This window comes from Carex rostrata, chromosome 26 (assembly GCF_964058835.1).
Source record: "Carex rostrata chromosome 26, lpCarRost1.2, whole genome shotgun sequence".
Classification (NCBI taxonomy): domain Eukaryota; kingdom Viridiplantae; phylum Streptophyta; class Magnoliopsida; order Poales; family Cyperaceae; genus Carex; species Carex rostrata.
The window spans coordinates 7,288,892-7,309,716 of record NC_135943.1 but is presented as its reverse complement, the minus strand read 5'-3'; the positions used below and the strand labels follow the sequence as shown (position 1 = coordinate 7,309,716).

The 20,825-nt window shown below is 29.4% G+C and overlaps 1 protein-coding gene across 1 annotated transcript; it reads left to right on the top strand.

The window, feature by feature from the left end:
- Positions 1-16,178: 16,178 nt before the first annotated feature.
- On the top strand, positions 16,179-17,420 carry LOC144544291 (putative transcription factor bHLH086). The gene is made up of 5 exons (XM_078292747.1): positions 16,179-16,619; positions 16,702-16,800; positions 16,928-16,993; positions 17,111-17,176; positions 17,289-17,420. The coding sequence occupies exons 1-5, from the start codon at positions 16,179-16,181 to the stop codon at positions 17,418-17,420; spliced, it is 804 nt and encodes a 267-aa protein (XP_078148873.1).
- The last annotated feature ends 3,405 nt before the right edge of the window (positions 17,421-20,825 follow it).

The window sequence follows — 20,825 nt, the reverse complement described above, 5'->3', positions numbered from 1 at the left end:
ATCTCTAGTTTCGAAGTCCAAATAGCCGATCCAAACCATTAGATGTTTAATCTATATTAAAATGTGCTTGGAGACCAAATTTTATATTTTTTGGAATTTTTTTACTATTTATTAAGATGGTTTGACAATCGCTGTTTTTTAATGGTGCAAAATTTTAATAAAAACAGCGATTTTCAAACCATCTTAATAAATAGTAAAAAAATTCCAAAAAATGTAAAATTTGGTCTCCAAGCACATTTTAATATAGATTAAATATCTAATGGTTTACATCAGCTATTTGGACTTTGAAACTAGATATATGAGCGCGAATTAAAACAACCCGTTTAATTCGCGAAGTAGCATAGGTTTACATATATATATATAGATAGATAGATAGAGTACGGCTAACGCGCTTCCTCTAGCATATGGGCCGAAATGCTTCCGGTGGAAATTTGAAATTTCAAAATCCAAAAAGTCGATCTGAACCGTTCATCTTCTTCTCCATATTAATATCTGCTTGGAGACCAAATTTTACATTTTTCTGAAATTTTTTACTATTTATTAAGCCACTTTGAAAATCGCTGATCCAATGGTTTTACTGTTTTGTTAAGCCACCGTTGGATCAGCGATTTTCAAAGTGGCTTAATAAATAGTAAAAAAATTCAGAAAAATGTAAAATTTGGTCTCCAAGCAGATATTAATATGAAGAAGGAGATGAACGGTTCAGATCGACTTTTTAGATTTTGAAATTTCAAATTTCCACCGGAAGTATTTCGGCCCATATGCTAGAGGAAGCGCGTTACCCGTACTCTATATATATATATATATATATATATATATAGAGTGGCTAATATGCTTTCGGTAGCATATGGACCGAAGTGCTACCGATCCAAATTCGATTTTTCAAAATCCAAACGGTCGATCTGAACTGTTCATCTTGTTGTCCATATTAATATGTGCTTGGAGACCAAATTTTACATTTTTCTGAATTTTTTTACTATTTATTAAGTATTTTACAAAATTGTTGATCCAACGGTGACTTAACAAAACAGTAAAATCAGCAGTCACCGTTGGATCAACAATTTTGTAAAATACTTAATAAATAGTAAAAAAATTCAGAAAAATGTAAAATTTGGTCTCCAAGCACATATTAATATGGAGAACAAGATGAACGGTCCAGATCGACCGTTTGGATTTTGAAAAATCAAATTTGGACTGGTAGCACTTCGGTCCATATGCTACCAAAAGCATATTAGCCCCTCTCTCTCTCTCTATATATATATATATAAACACAAACTGCATATATAACATTTCGACTGCACCAATGGTTAATTAATTATTTTATTTCAGATCACCCATCAAATGAAAATTATTCTTTGGTCTCTATATAAAAAGGCCCACAATCTATTATGTTTGGTTGTGGCCTAAAGGGTGGAATAAAGAGTTTAGGCCTCGTTATTCCACCAAACGAGCATTAATTGAGCCAGACTAAGATGGCATAAGTCGATCTTTAGGTCGGCCTAAATTAAACCACCTCACATGGTGGTTTAATTTTATTCCACCTTGTGGCCTAACTTTAATGATTATAATAATATTTTATTTGTATATAATTAGTATATTAATATTAATAATTATTATTAGTATATAATTATATAATTAACATCTTATATTGTTAATATATTAAATAATTATTATAATAATATTATATAATTAATATCCTTTTATTAATAATTATTAATTATTATTAATAAATAATTATATAATTATTATGTGATATTGTTAATATATTAAATAATTATTATATAATATTGTAATATATTATAGTTATTATTAATATATTAATATTATGTAATTAGTATCTTATTAACGATATATAACTATATAATTAATATGTTATATTGTTAATATATTAAATAATTATTACAATAATATAATAATATTTTATAGTTATTATTAATATATTAATATTATATAATTAGTATCTTATTATTAATATTTATTATTAATATATAATTATATAATTAATATCCTATATTGTTAATATATTAAATAATTATTATAATAATATTATATAATTAGTATTTTCTTTCATAATTATTATTAATATGTAATTATATAATTAATATGTTATGTTATTAATATATTAAATAATCATTATAATAATATTAGAATATATTATAGTTGTTATTAATATATTAATATTCTATAATTAGTATCTTATTATTAATAATTATTATTAATTTATAATTATATAATTAATAATTAATATTGTTAATATAGTAAATCAATATTATAATAATATTATAATATATTATAGCTGTCATTAATATATTAATATTATATAAATAGTATCTTATTATTAATAATTATTATTAATATATAATTATATAAATAATATTTTATATTGTTAAATAAGATTATATAATTACTATCTTTTTATTAATAATTATTATTAATTTATAATTATATGATTAGTATTTTATTATTAATAATTATTATTAATATATTAATATTATATAATTAGTATTTTATTATAAATAATTAACCAATTTAGGCTTTCAAAACTGTAGTCCTCCACTAACTTCAATCAAACAACGAATACTTTAAACTATGATTTAACTTTAGGCCTCAACCAAACATGAATAATTTAGACCAGCCTAAGTTGGAATAACCAATTTAGGCCTCCTTAGTTTTAGGCCACAACCAAACATGGTAAGTTCCTCTAAAATCTCATTGGATCAGTTTGAATTCGGAAACACACACATATATATATGATATGATATTATTTAACTGTTTGTGTTACAAATTATGTATATGTGAGTCTAATGTTGGATGGAGAATATAACATCACAAAACAAATCTTCTGCCATCTTTTGAACGATTTTAACAAAATATTAATTGATGTTTATCTGTGTTTTATCTCCGTTTATTGCTGTCTTGAAAATTAACCTAATTAATAAGCCATCATGGCAAAAAAAAGGAATTATATATATACGGTGATCAAACAATTGTACCAGATCTTGCCGCTACATGCCTAAGATTGACAGTGCTGGAGATGAACGGTTTCTAGATTTTACTGGAGAGCATTGTAATTAATGCATGAACAACATCACATTCATACCTAGCTATTTCTCTATTACAGGTTGACCAACACCAACCATGCATCCAAGGTTATATTACCAATTTACCAACTAGATATTAATTCATGTGTTATGGATTCTGAATTTAAAGCAGCTTCATCTTCATGTGTGTGCTGGAGATTTGGTTGACACAAAATCCATTTATTAGTTACAAATAACTCTGCTTCGGATATGTTGAAGATTTGATTTGTACCAATTAAAATCATATTTTTCATACAAGATAACATATCTTCTTTTCCTTAGTACATGATATATTCTACCTAGATATTACTCCAGCTTCATAATGTGTGTGCTTGAGATTTAGTTGACAAAATCTAATTATTAGTTACTCTGCTTCGATCGGATATGTTCAAAATCACCTTCTCATGTAGAACTACGGTGTTGTCCAATTATTAATTAATTAGTTACGCCGCTTTGGATATGTTGAAGATTTGATTTAATTTGTACCAAAACCAATTGTCCAATTATTAATCCAATTATTACTTACTCTGCTTCGGATATGTTCAATATATGATTTGTACCAAAATCATGTTCTCTATACATGATAAACATGTATAACATTAAATTAAGATATCTGCTCATCCTTAGTACATGGATAAAAAAAAATAAACATGCTTAACATTAAATATGATGAATCGGATCTGGAAATGAGATCCAATAATGTATTTTGGGCTGACATTTGTTGCTCTGTGGGCTTTACGTACGCAAAGTCCCATCATGGGGTCCAGTAAGGATGATTCCTATCCTGCGCCTCATGATCTTAATTTATTTCTTTATCTTTTGGATTGGAATTTTCGTATAAAGATGTTCATGAATAAGTATATATAAATGCTAAGACAAAACCAACAAATGGTAATGCTAAGTATGAACACAATAACACTAAGCATAAACATGTCACAGCTAATATTTAATGTACCTATATTATATATCTTTGTATCATCACATTCAGAATAACACATCATGATAAGAATTTCAAACAACTGAATGGAAATTATGAAATTTTAGAACAGAATGAATCCTTTTGTATTAATCAGGATCAATATCACGCTCATCCAACCTGTTTAATTGATTCCTATTAATTGAAATCAGAGGACGTGGTTGACTTGTAACGAATAAAGCCAATTTAATTTTATTGGATATATGTTTGCAAATTAATTAGCATTTGATTAATAATAGTACAAATGGAGCATACTTTCATGCAAGTAGCGCATTAATTTTACTGTACTACTACAATATATAGTAGGAGGAGGGATTGGATGACATCGGATGACACCGTGCATTTTCAAAGTTCAAACAGTCGATCCAAACCATTCAACTTGATGGATATGTTAAAATGTGCTTGCAGATCAAATTTTACATTTTTTCTGAATTTTTTTACTATTTGTTAATATGGGTACAAAAATTCAACGGTCTGAATATAGCGATTTTATTAAATACTTAATAAATAGTAAACAAATTCCAAAAAATGTAAAATTTGATCTATAAACACATTAAGATATTCATTATGTTGAATGGTTTGGATCGACTGTTTAGACTTTGAAAACTTTGAAAATGCACGATATCATCCGATGTCACCAAAAAAAGGTGTCATCCGATCCCTCTCATATAGTAGTATATAGTAGTAGTACAGTAAAATTAATGCGCTACTTGCATAAAAGTATGCTCCATTTGTACTATTAATTAATCAAATGCTACTACTATATATAGTAGTAGTACAGTAAAATTAATGCGCTACTCACATGAAAGTATGCTTCATTTGTACTATTAATTATTAATCCTACTATATATAGTAGTAGTACACTAAAATTAATGTGCTACTCACATGAAAGTCTGCTCCATTTGTACTATTAATTAATCAAATGCTAATTAATTTGCAAACATATATCCAACAAAATTAAATTGACTTTATTCGTTACAAGTCAACCACGTCCTCTGATTTCAATTAATAGGAATCAATTAAACAGGTTGGATGAGCGTGATCACTACAGCAGGTCGGATCACTGATAACTAAGGCACCGGTCGCTGAATTTTTTGCTCCATATGACTTTCTCGCTGCTCCCTTGACCTTGTTCAACATGTCTTGCAACCGTTTGTCTGCTATCTTTCTAAAAGTATCCCAGGCCTCATTTTCATTTTCCTCCTCGACATACTGGTAGTGCTTCTGCAATGTATAGTTAAAAATATCGTTGGTTACCTTTAAAAAAAAATAAACAGGTAATTATTAGAGATTTTGTAAAAGAATTTTTTTTCTCACCAAAAAATCTGCCTTGATAGATGTCTAAGTCTTCTCAGGAAAATCAGTGTATCCGAAAAACGGGACCATGACAATTGAGACGTACAATCTGTGAAATAACTTTGTTAATCTTCTCGGTATGTTCTGGTCATGCATCAAAAGTTCTGCAAATTAACAGCGGTCCAATCGCAAGGATAAAAAATGCTTCTATTTTTCATATATGTGGTTACACGTCATCCCTCATTAATGAATGGCAACAACATTTTTTTGTTTATTTAAGATAGTTTGAAGATTTGCGTCATTAATTTATGCCCCGTAAACCCTAATAAATGCACACGTTTGCATGCATGCATGGATTATTGCCTACTATATTAATTGAAGGTAACCCATGTCCCCGACTATATATTATATATAAATTTTGTTTAAAAAAAATACAGAGTTAACTTCTAAGATTATAAATTATAATACATTATTAATTTAATTATATATTTATTTATTATTATAAGAGGCCTCGTATTTTTTTATCATTCATTCAATTTTATTATTTAATACTATTTAATTATTCATATTTTTTTTTCTTGGTCTCTCTTCGAACATATATTTGATTTTCTGTATTAATTTCTATATAACTAATCATATTATTTTCCTATTATATAAATTTTCAGAGTTATAAAAAGTTTAAAACTAATTATTTATTTATATGAAATTAATTTACGTCACCATAGATTTATTTTATAGAATATATCATTGTAAAATTCAACATTAAAATAGATATTATTATTCTTTAATTTTGGACAGAAGATCAAGAGAGGATTCTAATTTCAATAAAATTAAAAGGACATAGAAGCTTCATATAAAACAAGAAAATCCTATGCAGCCTTGAAATTACACAAAATTTGCCTCCATGGTGATGAGGTCTATGAAGCAGATTGTTGTGGGGGAGTATTGTTAGAGCTAATCAAAAGTGATTTTGAGATTGTATATTTAGTATCGATTTTTTTTATTAATACTCTTCCCAAAAAAAAAAAACCCCCACTAATTCTGGACAATTAAAAAAATATCCAGATGGCATTGACAATTGGCGGCACTATTTTTGAAAGCCGCCATTTGTCGTTGCAGCTCCTCACTTTGTTTTATTAACATAATTATATTATTTGTTTGTTTATTTGCTTTTTTATATAGTTTAGTTATTATTTTTAATTGTTATTTTTGTTTTAAATGTTGTTTATTGCATATGTCATTTATTTTTAAAATATTGTTTGTTTGTTGGATCAAAAATTTTAATCTGTCATTTATTTGTGAAATATTGTTTGTTTGAAATGTTGTTTGTATACAAAAAATAACGATATAATCAACAAAATAAATAAATAACCAACAAAATAAATAACCTGAGTATGTCTAGATAAAATAAAAACATCTAATGTCCGATAAAAATAAATAAGTCACATTATCTGATAAAACACCTAACAAACTAAATCAAAACCTACGGGTATGGACTAAATATTATCGTTGGTTTCTTCTTCCTGAATCTATAGGGGCCACAATGACAAATGGCAGTCCCCAAGAATGAGGCCTGCCAATTATCATTGCGGCCCGAGTATTTTTAGAATTTTCCAGAATTAATAATTTTTTTTGTTTATTTTTTTAGAAGAATATTAATAAAAATTTCGGGAGGTACAGAAATTTTTGGATGGTAGCGCCAAAAAATATATGCATTTAATTAATTGGAATTTTTATAAAAAAAAAAATACATACAATGTCAGAAATTGTGAAAATATTGGCAACTTTATCATATTGAGGTTTTACTTGTTAAGACTATTTTTCTAATCTAAATTTTAATAATCATGATCTAAAACACTAAATGAAGTTAGATTACATCGTGTTTCACTCTACATAATGTGTTTCTCAATTAGACCACCAAAAATTATTTTGGGTTTTGTGTATTTGGATTCACCAATAAAAATCAAAACCTAGCATCCTAAATCTTAAGCTTTTAGACCCCGGAAGTATTTCATAATACGATCGAAATTTAAGAAATTATAAAAAAAAAACTTAAATTTAGGCCAATGATTAAACATAATTTACAAAAATAACAAGTAGCGTAATTAAAAATAACTATATGTTGTGCAAGTCGATTGTAACACCCCGGTATACATTTTTAATTATTTTGAACTTATTTGCAATATTTAAAAAAAGTGTAGGTTTAAATGTAAATTGTAAAACTTAAAAAAAAAAAAAAATGGAGAAGGACCAACGTGGCACCATGCCACGAGGCCTTTGCATATGTTGCCACAATTTTTTTTTACTACCGTTAAAAAGTTTCCTTTATATTAGTCATTATCTCTTCAATTGAATTAGCATAAAAAAAAACTATAGTAAAATAAAAGTGAAAGGAGTGAACCGAAGAAACATAGAGAAAAATGAGAGGAAAAGATTTTGATTAGTATCGTGATATGATATTGAGTCCTGTCTGATTGGTGTTCCGACTACGTTGTATTGATTGTGAATTGTCATTGCAATTCGAATTGGATTCTGAATTAATCACTATCAGGTAATCGGACTTTTTTTATAATCTGTGTTTTCGTTTTGTTTGGTTGAATTGAATTTTGAATTGGATGATTGAATTGGGTATTGAATTATGATGCATATTTAACGGGATAGTATGTCTGTGGTTCGAATTTGATTTGTAAAATGATATGATCGTGTGTTCTGAGAATTTGAGAAATGATATGATTGTGTTAAAGGAAATGATATGGATATTGTGTGACTTGTTTTATTGATAACCCAGACCCAGGTGCTATTACCAGTTAAATATGTATTCATAATTTGTTTTGAATTTGTGTGGATTAATCCAGTCTGTTTGAATTGTTGTTTGATTAAGCCAGTTATAGAGAAGCGCGTCGTTAAATAACCGGTTATTGAGCTTTGTAGCTGACTTTGTATTGTTTATGCTTGTTATTTTTGTTGCGACGTAGGTTGACGGGACAATGGATGGATGTCTGGGTGCCTCTCTTGTCTCGACTCCAGGCTTGGCAGCGGGGTCGTGACATCGATATATAATTAAGATGATAGGTTGTGCAAGTCGATATATAATAGGCTGCCCAGGCTCGAAATTTTTAAAAATACCATACTTAAAAAAAAAAATCAAATAACCATATTTTTTGAAAAATTCGAAAAATACCATGGCTGCATCTACACATCTTGTAGATGCGGCCACTTTTCTAGAGGTCACATTTAGAGAATGTGGACCATCAAGATGCAGCCACTTTTCTAGAGGTCACATTTAGAGAATGCGGACCATTAATAGAGGCCGCATCCCTGCAGTAATTTTTTTTTTTTTTTCCTTGTTTCTTTTTTCTTCTCCCAAGATGCAGCCCAATGATCTGATAATATTATTTTTTAAACATAGATGCGGCAGATACAGAGGGTTAGAATTGATTATATATTATTTTATGTTTTAGTTGTTTTTTATCAAAGATCTTAGAAGTTTATTCGCCGATAGTCTTAAATTAATTTTTATTACAAAGAAGTTCAATTAGATATATATTATTTTATTTTGTAATTATTTTTCACCAAAGACCCTAGAAGTTTAATCGCCGATGGTCCTAATTTAATTTTTATTACAAAGAAGTCCAACTAAAATTCGGTGAAAAATAATCACAAAATAAAATAAAATATATCTAATTGAACTTCTTTGTAATTAAAATTAATTTAGAACCATCGAAAATTAAACTTTATCAAAATACATACGATTGAAATTTATCAAAATTATCTGATATAAAATAGACTGTTTAAATTTATCTAGAACTTTCTGATGAAATTTGCAATTGGAGCACAGGCCAATTCCAGGAATTGTGGAGTGAATTATAATTCAAGCCAAAATTTTATTTAAAAGGAAGGGCTTGCATCTATTGAGATAAATTAATAAATTTGACAATATTAAAAAATAACTCTAAACTTTGAAATACAACGATTAAAAATTTATACTTCATACATATCATATATAACATACATAAGTAAAATAATAAAATATGTTACAAGTTTAATTGTATATCGCATGGCTTGGAATTTATAACAATTATATTTAACAACATTAAATTTTATACTCTTTTAATATGCAAGGCTAACAACATTACTATGATTTTTTTCATTTAAAAAAAATCAATTTAATTTGAAAACAATTGTCAAAATCTTTTAAGTTGATCTCAAGTTCTCAAGTACAATAATATAACAAAGGAGGTCATTAATCTTTTAATGAACTTCTGTGTCAGAGGAATAGAGCTCAGACTAAAATGAGCTCACACCAATTCCAAATTATATCAGAATTAGTCAAATATTTCGGCTGCCATTTTGGAGAAGAAAAAAGAGGCAAAAAAATAATAATAAAGGGGTGGCCGCATCTAGGGAATGCGGCCTCTATTAATGGTCCACATTCTCTAGATGCGGTCCCCAGAAAACTGGCCGTATTTAGGAGATGCGGCTGAGTCAAAATTTGAATTTTTCAAAAAATGTGGTTATTTGGTTTTTTTTTTTGAGGTATGGTATATTTAAAAATTTCAGTGCCTGGGCTATTCTGATGAATCATATTTAATAATTAAGAGTATTTTATATAATTAAGATGATTGCAAGTGATTCCTACTCATGTGAGGTGCATTAATGGCATCTTTGTTCTGACTTAATTATGATTAAGCGACCTCAAAAGTGACTTTGACACAATTAATATAATCTTAATTATATTTAATTTTGAGTATGCAAACAAGCAAGCAAGCAGAGGATCTCAAGATCCCAATGCATTTGTCCCTAAAACAAGCAGACAAAAGAACAACACATCCCTCTTGGAGAGACTCAATTTGGGTACATTTTATTGGATTCCTTCTTTACACTGGAGACAATAAATTAAATTAATCTCTAATTGCACATTTGCACTTGCAGGAAGGGCTAGCTGCAGATCGAACTGTAACCTACATATCCTAAAATATCGATCATGTGTATCATTTTTAATTAGGAGACATGTATATCTAATTATCTAGTAAGCATTCAATAAAGATTATATATATTAAGTTGGTATAATAAAAAAAAAATTATTAGATTTCAATTGGGTAAACTAAGTGAAATAATATGATTTCTGAAATTGATATTAGAATATCATAAAAAAAAAAAATTGAACTTTAATTTGGATGGTCTTTTTGTATCCGTTCCTAAATTATAAATTGTATCATATTCGTATAACTTAAAAATATATCAATATCCGCATTCACCAATTAAATTCGGAATAAGAATTGACAATTCATTTGCATCTTAAAATTAAGATTAGTGTATTTTTTTCAGAAAAAAAATATGTCTGTGAGATGTGAATTAAGTTACGTTGGGGTGACGATTTCCAAGGAGATCTAGAGCACACGAATTATGTTGATTTGTTTGTGGAAATGATCGATGTGTCCGTGATTAATTAATACCAACATTTTAATTATTAGAGATTTATCAAGTTGGAACTTGGATACCTATATAATTAATGCTTGTCAGACTTCGCTAATTAATGCACACGATTGCATGCTTGCATGCAAGGCTGGTGTAATGCATGTTCGATATATATATACTACTACTACTGGTTCTATTCTATTCTATTTTATTTTATTTTATTTTATTTTATAGTTGAGAAGCTTTCAATTTTCATCACCTTTATATATATATATCTGTATATATAATAAACACACTTAATTGAGATTTCACCTTAACGATCGAATAACAATTTTTATCTTTTTCGAATTCGCGTTAGTTTCCATTACTTGTCTAAATTTATATATATTGAGTTGGAATCTTTAATTTCCTCATGAGTTCTTCAATTCATTTTCTTTTATCATTTTTCACGGGAAAAAATATTTCTTAATTTTTTTTTTTTCGAAATGGTGGTCAAACCACTTATGTTATTACTTATTAGAAACCAACGTTAATTAAGTTAATGAAGATTCTAATTGTGCCAAACAATAGCACGTACCACTATATATGTGTAATTAAACTACAACGAATTAATTCCATACTTACCTTAATTAATTAGGATCAACGTACAACAATTTAGGAACGTACGTACGTATATCGATCATTAATTAGAGGAACCATAAGTACGTATACATTCCATGAAATGATCCTAATTAATTAAGTACATCCCATAATTAATTAAGTACATTCATGCATGGAATTAATTAATGTACTTCATGGAGTGTACTTCATGGAATGTACTTGTACTTCACTTAAGCATTGCTTACACGTAAGCATAATTAATTTGCATAGTTAAGAATTATTAAAGTTTGAAATTCAGGTATGCGTTAATTAATACTACCTCCTCGGTCTCCCCAGGTCTATGCTTATGCTTGTCTAATCACTAGTGGAAAAGCTGGAATTAGGATCGGTTATTTACGAACATTAGTATCGGATTTTAACCGACTTTGATCAAGGCGATACTAATACTACACTAATCTGGATCAGTTAAACAACCGATCCTAAAAGTTTGAATTAGGATCGGTTGTTTCAAATAACCAATCCTAATAGTACTAATTAGGATCAGTTATTTGAAACAATCGATCCTAATTCGAGTTTCCGCCAAAAAAAAAATTAATTAGGTTCGGTTGTTTCAAAAAACCGATCCTAATAGTACTATTAGGATCGGTTATTTGAAACAACCGATCCTAATGTTTCTTTTCTATTTTTGCAGAACCAACATTAAAAAAAAAAGGAATTAGGATCGGTGGTTTCACAAAACCGATCCTAAGAGTACTATTAGGATCGGTTATTTGAAAGAACCGATCCTAATGTTTTTTTTTTTTTGCAGAACCAACATTGAAAAAAAAAAGAATTAGGATCGGTCGTTTCAAAAAACCGATCCTAATAGTACTTTTAGGATTGGTTATTTGAAACAACCGATCCTAATGCTTTTTTTTTGTAGAACCATTAAAAATATGGAATTAGGTTCGGTTGTTTCAAAAAATCGATCCTAATAGTACTATTAGAATCGGTTATTTGAAACAACCAATCCTAATTCTTTTTTTTTTGCAGAACCAACATTTTGTGAATCCAAATTATAATGCATTACATGTTATAACAAAAAATTTAATTAACAAACATACAAGTGACTGATTGAGCTATTTCTTCAATTAACACACATTTATGCAATTAATGTAAAGCACAACAATAAAAAATAATAATAATTACCTATTTTGCAATCACATCATTTGAGATTAGAAAAGACCCGAAAAAGAAAAACAAAGGAAACAATTAGATGAAAAAATATTTTCTAATGAAAAATACAAAAAAAAAAATTTTTAAAGTATAATAATGAGAAAATTAGATAAAGCTAATACCGTGATAGTTGATCGGCTGGATGATTAAGTAACTTGAGCGAGATGTCTTCAAGACTGTAAAATAATATACAAACACCATTAATTAATTTTTGAAACAATAAAAAAAATTAAAAGACGGAAACAAACTTGAGCCGAGATGTCCTCGGCTTTGAGAGGGAGAGACGGAGACAGAGAGAGAGACACAAAGGAGAGGGAGAGACGGAGACACAGAGAGAGAGAGAGACACTAAGTTGAAAATGAGAGACGCGAAATGAAAATAAGAACCCTAAACAGGTTATATAGGGAGTTATCAGGATCGGTTATTTATTAAACCGATCCTAATAGTATTGAGACTCAAAAATTTTGGCTAAGTACAGAGGCGAAATGAAAATAAATTCGAAAAAAAGAATAGGATTAGGATCGGTTGTTTCAAAAATTTTTTTTTGCAGAATTAGGATTGATTAATTCGAAAAAATAAAATATAAATAAATAAATAAAAATAGAACAAAGTAATCATATCCATTATATGTGGAGAGTGGTGCAACCTTTCCTCCTGGAACAGGTGCCCCAGAAACATTTGAAACAATAAATCCTTGGCACATGGGGCTAAAGCAATCATCTCCATTATTTATGAAGTGATGTTGTAACTCTTTATAACTTTGATTTGATTTGTCAGTTGAATATCACAAGTCTAAAGATAATACTAATTAAGGACTTGGCCTTGATTCTTAATAATTTATTTTATTCAAATATACAAAAGAAAATATAGTTAGATTGCCTCAATAATGTCAACTTCTATTTTTTTAGAGAATAATTGGAGAGCGAGAGTGAGAATAATTTGATTATTGTCGACATATACCATTTGCTCGAAGATAGGAAAACGAACATAATAAATAGTAAATGCATTTTAAAATAATTATATGAATAATTTTGATAATCTCTTAGGCTTTTGACTAAACAAAATACCGATCGTTGTATATACCGTCGAACGAAAACTTAAACTGGATTTTTGAGGCCCTAAACGATGTTTTTTTTAAATTATAATGCTTTAGATACCCGGGGATCATCCCCGAGTGATATTTGTATTTGTCTAGTCCCCCCCTTTCCGAAAAGTAGTCATACGCGCAAATCCGACTTTCCTAGCAAAAGTTATAGTTGTTTAAAGTTTTTTCGACAACTGAACTTTGAAAATTCATAACTAATTGTAAAAAAATTCAAATAAATTGAAATTTGTGTCAATTCCACGTATTTTTGAATGCTCTACATGCTGGTATAATTATTTTTTTAGTTTGGTCCCTGTATTAGTCCAGACTTGCTGATTTACCAGAAGATGTCAAATTTGATGTTTTTAGTGCATTGCACTATACCAGTGGCCTTTGCTTAGTGCTTGGCTGCTGACTTTGGACTTGGTACCATACCAGAGGTCAGTCTAGGGTGGTTTGCGCCGCTATTGCGCGCTATTTAGAACCTTATTTTTTGGCATACAAGAAAACTTTTTCTTCACAAAATTATTTAAATCAAAATATTAAGATCTCTAAAAAAAATAGTATTAAATTATTTACTAAATAGTATTAGGATCGGTTATTATAAATAACCAATCCTAATTCTTTTTTTTGTTGCAGAACTAACATTTTTTTGCAGAATTAGGATCGGTTAATTTGAAAAAACCGATCATAATAGTATTAGGATTGGTTCTTTGTAAAAACTCATCCTAATAGTATTAGGATCGGTTATTATAAAGAACCGATCCTAATTCCTTTTTTTTCTAGAACTAACATTTTTTTTACAGAATTAGGATCGGTTCTTGGTAAAAACCGATCCTAATAGTGCATACATTAGGATCGATTCTTTATATAACCGATCCTAATAGTATTATGATCGGTTTTTTCGAAGAACCGAACCTAATGTATGCACTATTATGATTGGTTCTTTAAAATAACCGATCCTAATACTATTAGGATCGGTTTTTACAAAGAACTGATCCTAATTAGCATAGTATTAGGATCGGTTCACTTAAAAAGCCGATCTGAATAGTTTTCTAGATAGGTATTAGTATCGGTTGTTTCATATAGCCGATCCAGATAGGCCAATACTAATTCCAGTTTTTCCACTAGTGAATCTTAGTCATTATTAAATTAATATATATATATATATATACACACACTTCATTCTGTGAAATTGAGGGACGTTGCAAAGAGAACCTTTCGTTTGATATGTCTATTTCTGCCTAATTAAGTATTTTATTTTCAAGTCGCTCCATCCTCCATATACATTTGTTGAAATTATATAATATATACTTTATTTAATAAGTTATTAAATTTAAAATTCATAGATAGTTTGTTTAATTAGTTTTTTATACATTGGAATTAATTAATGTAACGTTTATTTACCTTCATCTTAGTACGGTGGTTCTAGAACCAGAACTTGACCTGGCAGCTCGATCTCCTATCAAATTAAAGGCGTTTGCTGATTCTCGTCCGGATTCAGACACTCCTTGAAAAATCTGAATTTGACCGAAGAAAGAAACAACAAATTTAATTGTAATTGTAATTGTAATTGTAATTGTTATACAGGTAATTAATTAACTAACGAGCTAGACAAGTGCATTAAATGGTACTCGACCTATATATATTGAAAGAGAATTAAATAATTCTGACGCTGAGCTCCACGTGAGGTTCTTAATTTCTATTATATATATTTAGTGAGACCAATTATATAATTAAGCTAGGGGGACGACGGGACGTGCATGCATGTAAGAATTTCCATAGTTATAGTTATGGCAGACAGGCAGAGTCTGAATGGTACGGCAGCTCTTAATTATGCTGTCTCTCTCAAATCGTTTTAAGTGCACCTTATCGGATCTATATCACCTCGGATCCATTAATCCATTAATCCATTAACCTCAGTAGGATCTTCTTTATTGCTTTCTTAATTTACTGCCTCTCTATGAATAGTCCTAATTACTAATTAATTAATGTTTAATTTATATATATTTATGCAATATTATAACAAATATTATTAAAATTAGACAATTGAAAATTAGTACATGTTTTCATCTCTTAAATAGCATTATATATATCAAATTTGGATTTATTTTGAAGACCTCACAAATAACTTAAAACTTTTAACGATAGAACATTAATAAAATTATCTAAATAATTGAGATTATATCTACAATATTAGTTTTAAATTTGAATATATTTTTTTTAAAATATCAAGTATAGGTTGGCTATTCAATAAATTCAAATATTGCATTAATTGCAAGGATGCATTAAATGCAATTATTATTTAACTGATCAGTTTGGGCTAATATAAAAATTAGCCCCATGTGGGTTATTGGCCAACTAGCTAGGGATCATCACCAAGTACATATACCTTGTACAAACCACATATATACTAGCTAGCTCCATGCATTGACATTATAAGAGCTTTCTTTCACTTCCCTTCTTTCTCCTAATTTCTCGCTCTACCTCAGCTAAAAAGTTGATAAAAATGGCTCTAAGTTTATCTTCTCTTGACATTATAAACCCTCAATACTACTCCCATGGTTCCCTTCTTGAGGAAAACATTCCTGAAATTTTCGATTTCTACTACGAGGCACATCCTCCACAAAATTTGTCACTTCAAGCCGATGATTGTCAAAGCTTTGCCTCGTCGGTGATTAGTTTTGACCAAATTAACCAAATTATGATGCCTACCTATAACTCAAGCCATGAGGAAATGAAAGAGTGCAATTCATGGGTGAATACCTTAGATCAAAGTTATTACCATGTAAACCAATATGGTAATAATTCAATAAATAATGGTGAAATTGGAGAAAGCATGCATTGTGAAGATTCACAATATGTGCTTTCATATCCAATAACAAGCCACATAGATTATGTTCAAGAGAGCCTCAAGCAAGAAAATGTCTCACAAAAGCGTAAATTTGAGGTATTTTTTATTTCATTTTAACTACCTAAGAAAAAGTAAGTTGTTGGAAATGTTTTTTTAATTTGAATTCTAAATTTTTCAGGGGGAAGATATGAAAACGTCAAAGAAGCAGTGTGGAACAAACAGGAAGACAAGTGCAACTACAAGCCCAACCAAAGACACACAAAGCCTTGCTGCTAAGGTATTATATATATTTGGCACTATTGCACATCCGAAACAACTAATTAAATGCTTCTATAGATATTGATTAATTAGATATATAGTAATTAATTAATCTTCCCTTTCGTTCATTAATTAATTATATATAGAACCGGAGGGAGAGGATTAGCGAGCGGCTCAAGGTGCTGCAAGAACTTGTTCCCAATGGAACAAAGGTATGCTTAGAAATTAAGAAGTCCAAGCTTAAACTAATTTATATCATCTAGCGTTGAGTTTCATTAATTTTTTCCAAGACATTTTTTTAATAATTAATTCTTCTTCCAATTTGATAGGTTGATTTAGTCACCATGCTAGAGAAGGCTATTAGTTATGTCAAGTTTCTCCAAGTACAAGTGAAGGTAACAAACCAACTATAACTAAAAATGGTGGTCGACTTTATTCTTCTCAAATCTCAATTTTGTTAATTTTCTCATTAGTTAATAAGTGAAATTAATTTGCATATATCTATAGGTATTGGCAACAGATGAGTTTTGGCCAGCACAAGGAGGAAAAACACCTGATATTTCTCAAGTCAAAGATGCAATTGATGCAATTTTATCTTCTGCTAAAGTTGACAATAACCAAAATAAAATTGAGACATAATATATATATATATATATATAAATATATATATATATAGATAATGAAACCCGGGACATTAACGAAAAAATAATTCTGGGTCTTCTTGATGCAAAAATAAAAAAGAAGGCGTACGTCCTTAATTAATTTTAGTTGGATCATGTCTCTGACAGCGTTGAGGGATGTAATTAATTTTGTTTATTGTTTGATCCTCATGTAATATTAATTTGGAAATGTTGTAATGTAGATTAATGAATATTTACGATTGAACCGAAAATTTTGGAAGGATTTTGAAAGTCTTATCATAATTCTGATGTGACAATTAATTCACCACATCAACAAACATCAGAATCTATCACTTTGCAATGTTTACATTAATTATCACCTTTCGCCTAACAGTGCATATAAGGCATTTGGCACTGTCACTTAATTTTCCGCATTGGAAGTTTCAAATTACAAAACAATGAACTGCACAGAAAATAAAAAAATTCAGAATAAATGGTCGACAAAGTGTCTGTTTACTAAGCAGGACGAACTTTTCTACATACATATCTCTGAAATGTACCGTGTAACATTAATTGTATCTGCGACGAAAATAAACACAAAGCTATGTGTGCATGGATACAGGTACGAATACGGGATACGGCGATACGGTTCAACACAATACGGATATCAATACGGTAATACAATACGTATCAGATATGAGTACAGAACCATATATAAAGTATTGGAGTAACATAAATGCAAAGTGAAATCTGAAAAGAAACCAACCACAACCACAAGTATTTTAATTATAGGGAACACTAAAGAAACATATAGTACTGTTTTGAAATGGTTCACGCGCGCTTCTGATTGCATCAGATCAAATTCGATTTGATGCTTAGTTGTAGTGGTTTGATTTACATCAATATTCGTGTACATTTAATTCGCACAAATCGACAAACTTTCTATGCTCATCTTGATGCAAATTGGTGTACATCAAACCAAATTTGTTATGATGCCCATTGGACCGTATACCTATTCCTTGAATTAAAGCACCACCTCATTAATGCATCCTTTCATTAATTGCAGTGATGTCTTTATATTATTATTTAATTAAGTTTAAAGTCTAGGAAGCCATTAATGCATGCCGTTTTGAACCCTAATTATTAATGCACACGTTTGCATATATATACAAGCACTGTTCCAATTAAGTTGAACTGGATTTAGATGGGACAATATATATATATATATATATATATATATATATATATAGAGGTTGGCTAAGATCAAAGTGGTAGTTTCTGAGCTTTGGTGCTACCAATTCGTTTTTTAATTTTTAAAGTTAAAAACGTCGATCCGAACCGTTCAAGTTGTTCTCCATATTAAATTGTGCTTGGAGACCAAATTTTACATTTTTCTGAATTTTTTTACTATTTATTAAGCCACTTTGAAAACAGCTGATCCAACGGTGGCTTCTGATTTTACTGTTTTGTTAAGCCACCGTTGGATCAGCGATTTTCAAAGTGGCTTAATAAATAGTAAAAAAATTCAGAAAAATATAAAATTTGGTCTCCAAGCACAATTTAATATGGAGAACAACTTGAATGGTTCGAATCGACGTTTTGAACTTTGAAAATTGAAAAACGAATTGGTAGCACCAAAGTTCAGGAACTACCACTTTGATCTTAGCCAACCTCTATATATATATATTGTCCCATAATTAAAATATAAGTATCACTAATTATTTTTTGAGAAAACTAACGAAGGTCTAGTCTTCATTTTTCTTTTTTTCTTTTTTTCTTTTTTTTTTGAAATGCTTGGTAGAATTTACCAAGCTAGTGTTCATTTTTCATTAACCATAATCGGTTACCCCCAATTCATTGTTAATTTCTGTCTGGCGCATAATTAATGTACTGATTGTCTACACTCTACACTGTGTGTTTACTTCATAGATCAATTCATTATTCATTGACGTGCAATTCGTTCAATTTTTAAACATTCGAGTGCATCTTTCCCGTCCAATTATGAATTGCAAGATAATTAGCACCACCTCTCTTATTTTCCTCACAATACCAATCTGGTAAAAGAGGCTAATCCTGCACTGTACTGGTACCACTCCCTGCATCACTCCATAGGCTAATCATGTTATTCGAAGAGAGTTGGTACCTTCAACATTTGGTGCTAAATCAAATGACCCTGATACTAATCACTTAAGAACAAAATTAAGACCTAATTAATGATTTTATGACTACTTATTAGCAGATCCTTAACTAATTAAAGAATTTAGGTGAATTATTTAATACACAAAATTAAGAGGCTATTTGAATTAAGAGAAATTTAAAAGATTAATTGAAGCAAGTGCAATACTTCAATGACATGATAACATGATTTCGCTTGCCCACCAACAAGGGACTGACACGTGTACGCACCAAGTGTACAGACTACCCTATAGAATTAGTAAGAAAATAATGTAATTTGCACCACATAACCTTTTATATTTACTAGGCCATCATAGTAGAATTTAATTAAAAGCTGCTTATTACCTAGCAAAAGGTAAATTGAGCGCCTAGTCAAAAAATCCTACATGCTCAATATATATCTACTGAGTAAAGAAATTCCTGATTCTGCTTTTATTTTTTGATTTTTTTTGTCTACTTTTGTAAAGGAATTCAGTTGTATTAATGTACTAGTACAAATGTTGTATGTACTGGTACGGAATTACGTGTAATTGGTTTGTCATGATTAATGAAAATACTTGTAAACCAAAAAACAAAAAAAAATTGAGCGCCTAGTTCATTAATTAATAAAAGGATTGATTAGCATTAATGGAGATCTTGAAGTGGACCTTGGTTGCATGTGAAGTCCATTAATGGCACCCCTTAGTATGATTAACTTCCAAATTAACTACCCCTTGGTTTATGTTATATTTAATTTGGAAGATGCAAAAACACAGAGAATCTCAAGATCCCAAAGCATCTGCCCTCTTTATAAACCATACACAAAGTACAACACATCCTTCTTACAGATACTCAAATTCAGACACTAGTGGAAAATATGGAATCAGGATCGGTTATAAACACATATCAGTATCGGAATCCAACCGATCCTGATGAAGGCGATACTGATACTATCAGGATCGGTTTTATATTTTTTAAACAACCGATCCAAATAGAAACTATTAGGATCGGTTTTTAATAAAACCGATCTTAATAGTTGTTATCTAGATCGGTTTTTGAGTAATAACCGATCCAAATACGTACTATCAAGATCGGTTTTTATGTAAAACCGATCCTGATAGTTTTTTTGTATTTTTTTTTTATTTAAAAAACACATCTAGATCGGTTTTTTAATAATAACCGATCCAGATACGTACTATCAAGATCGGTTTTTATGTAAAACCGATCCTGATAGTTTTTTTGTATTCTTTTTTTATTTAAAAAAACACAT

What these genes read in the sequence shown, in the direction of transcription:
- LOC144544291 (XM_078292747.1), top strand. Translation starts at nt 16,179, where the DNA reads ATGGCTCTAAGTTTATCTTCTCTTGACATTATAAACCCTCAATACTAC. An exon ending in CACAAAGCCTTGCTGCTAAG is followed by an intron (nt 16,801 to 16,927) that starts GTATTATATATA and finishes AATTATATATAG; the next exon opens with AACCGGAGGGAGAGGATTAG. An exon ending in TTCTCCAAGTACAAGTGAAG is followed by an intron (nt 17,177 to 17,288) that starts GTAACAAACCAA and finishes ATATATCTATAG; the next exon opens with GTATTGGCAACAGATGAGTT.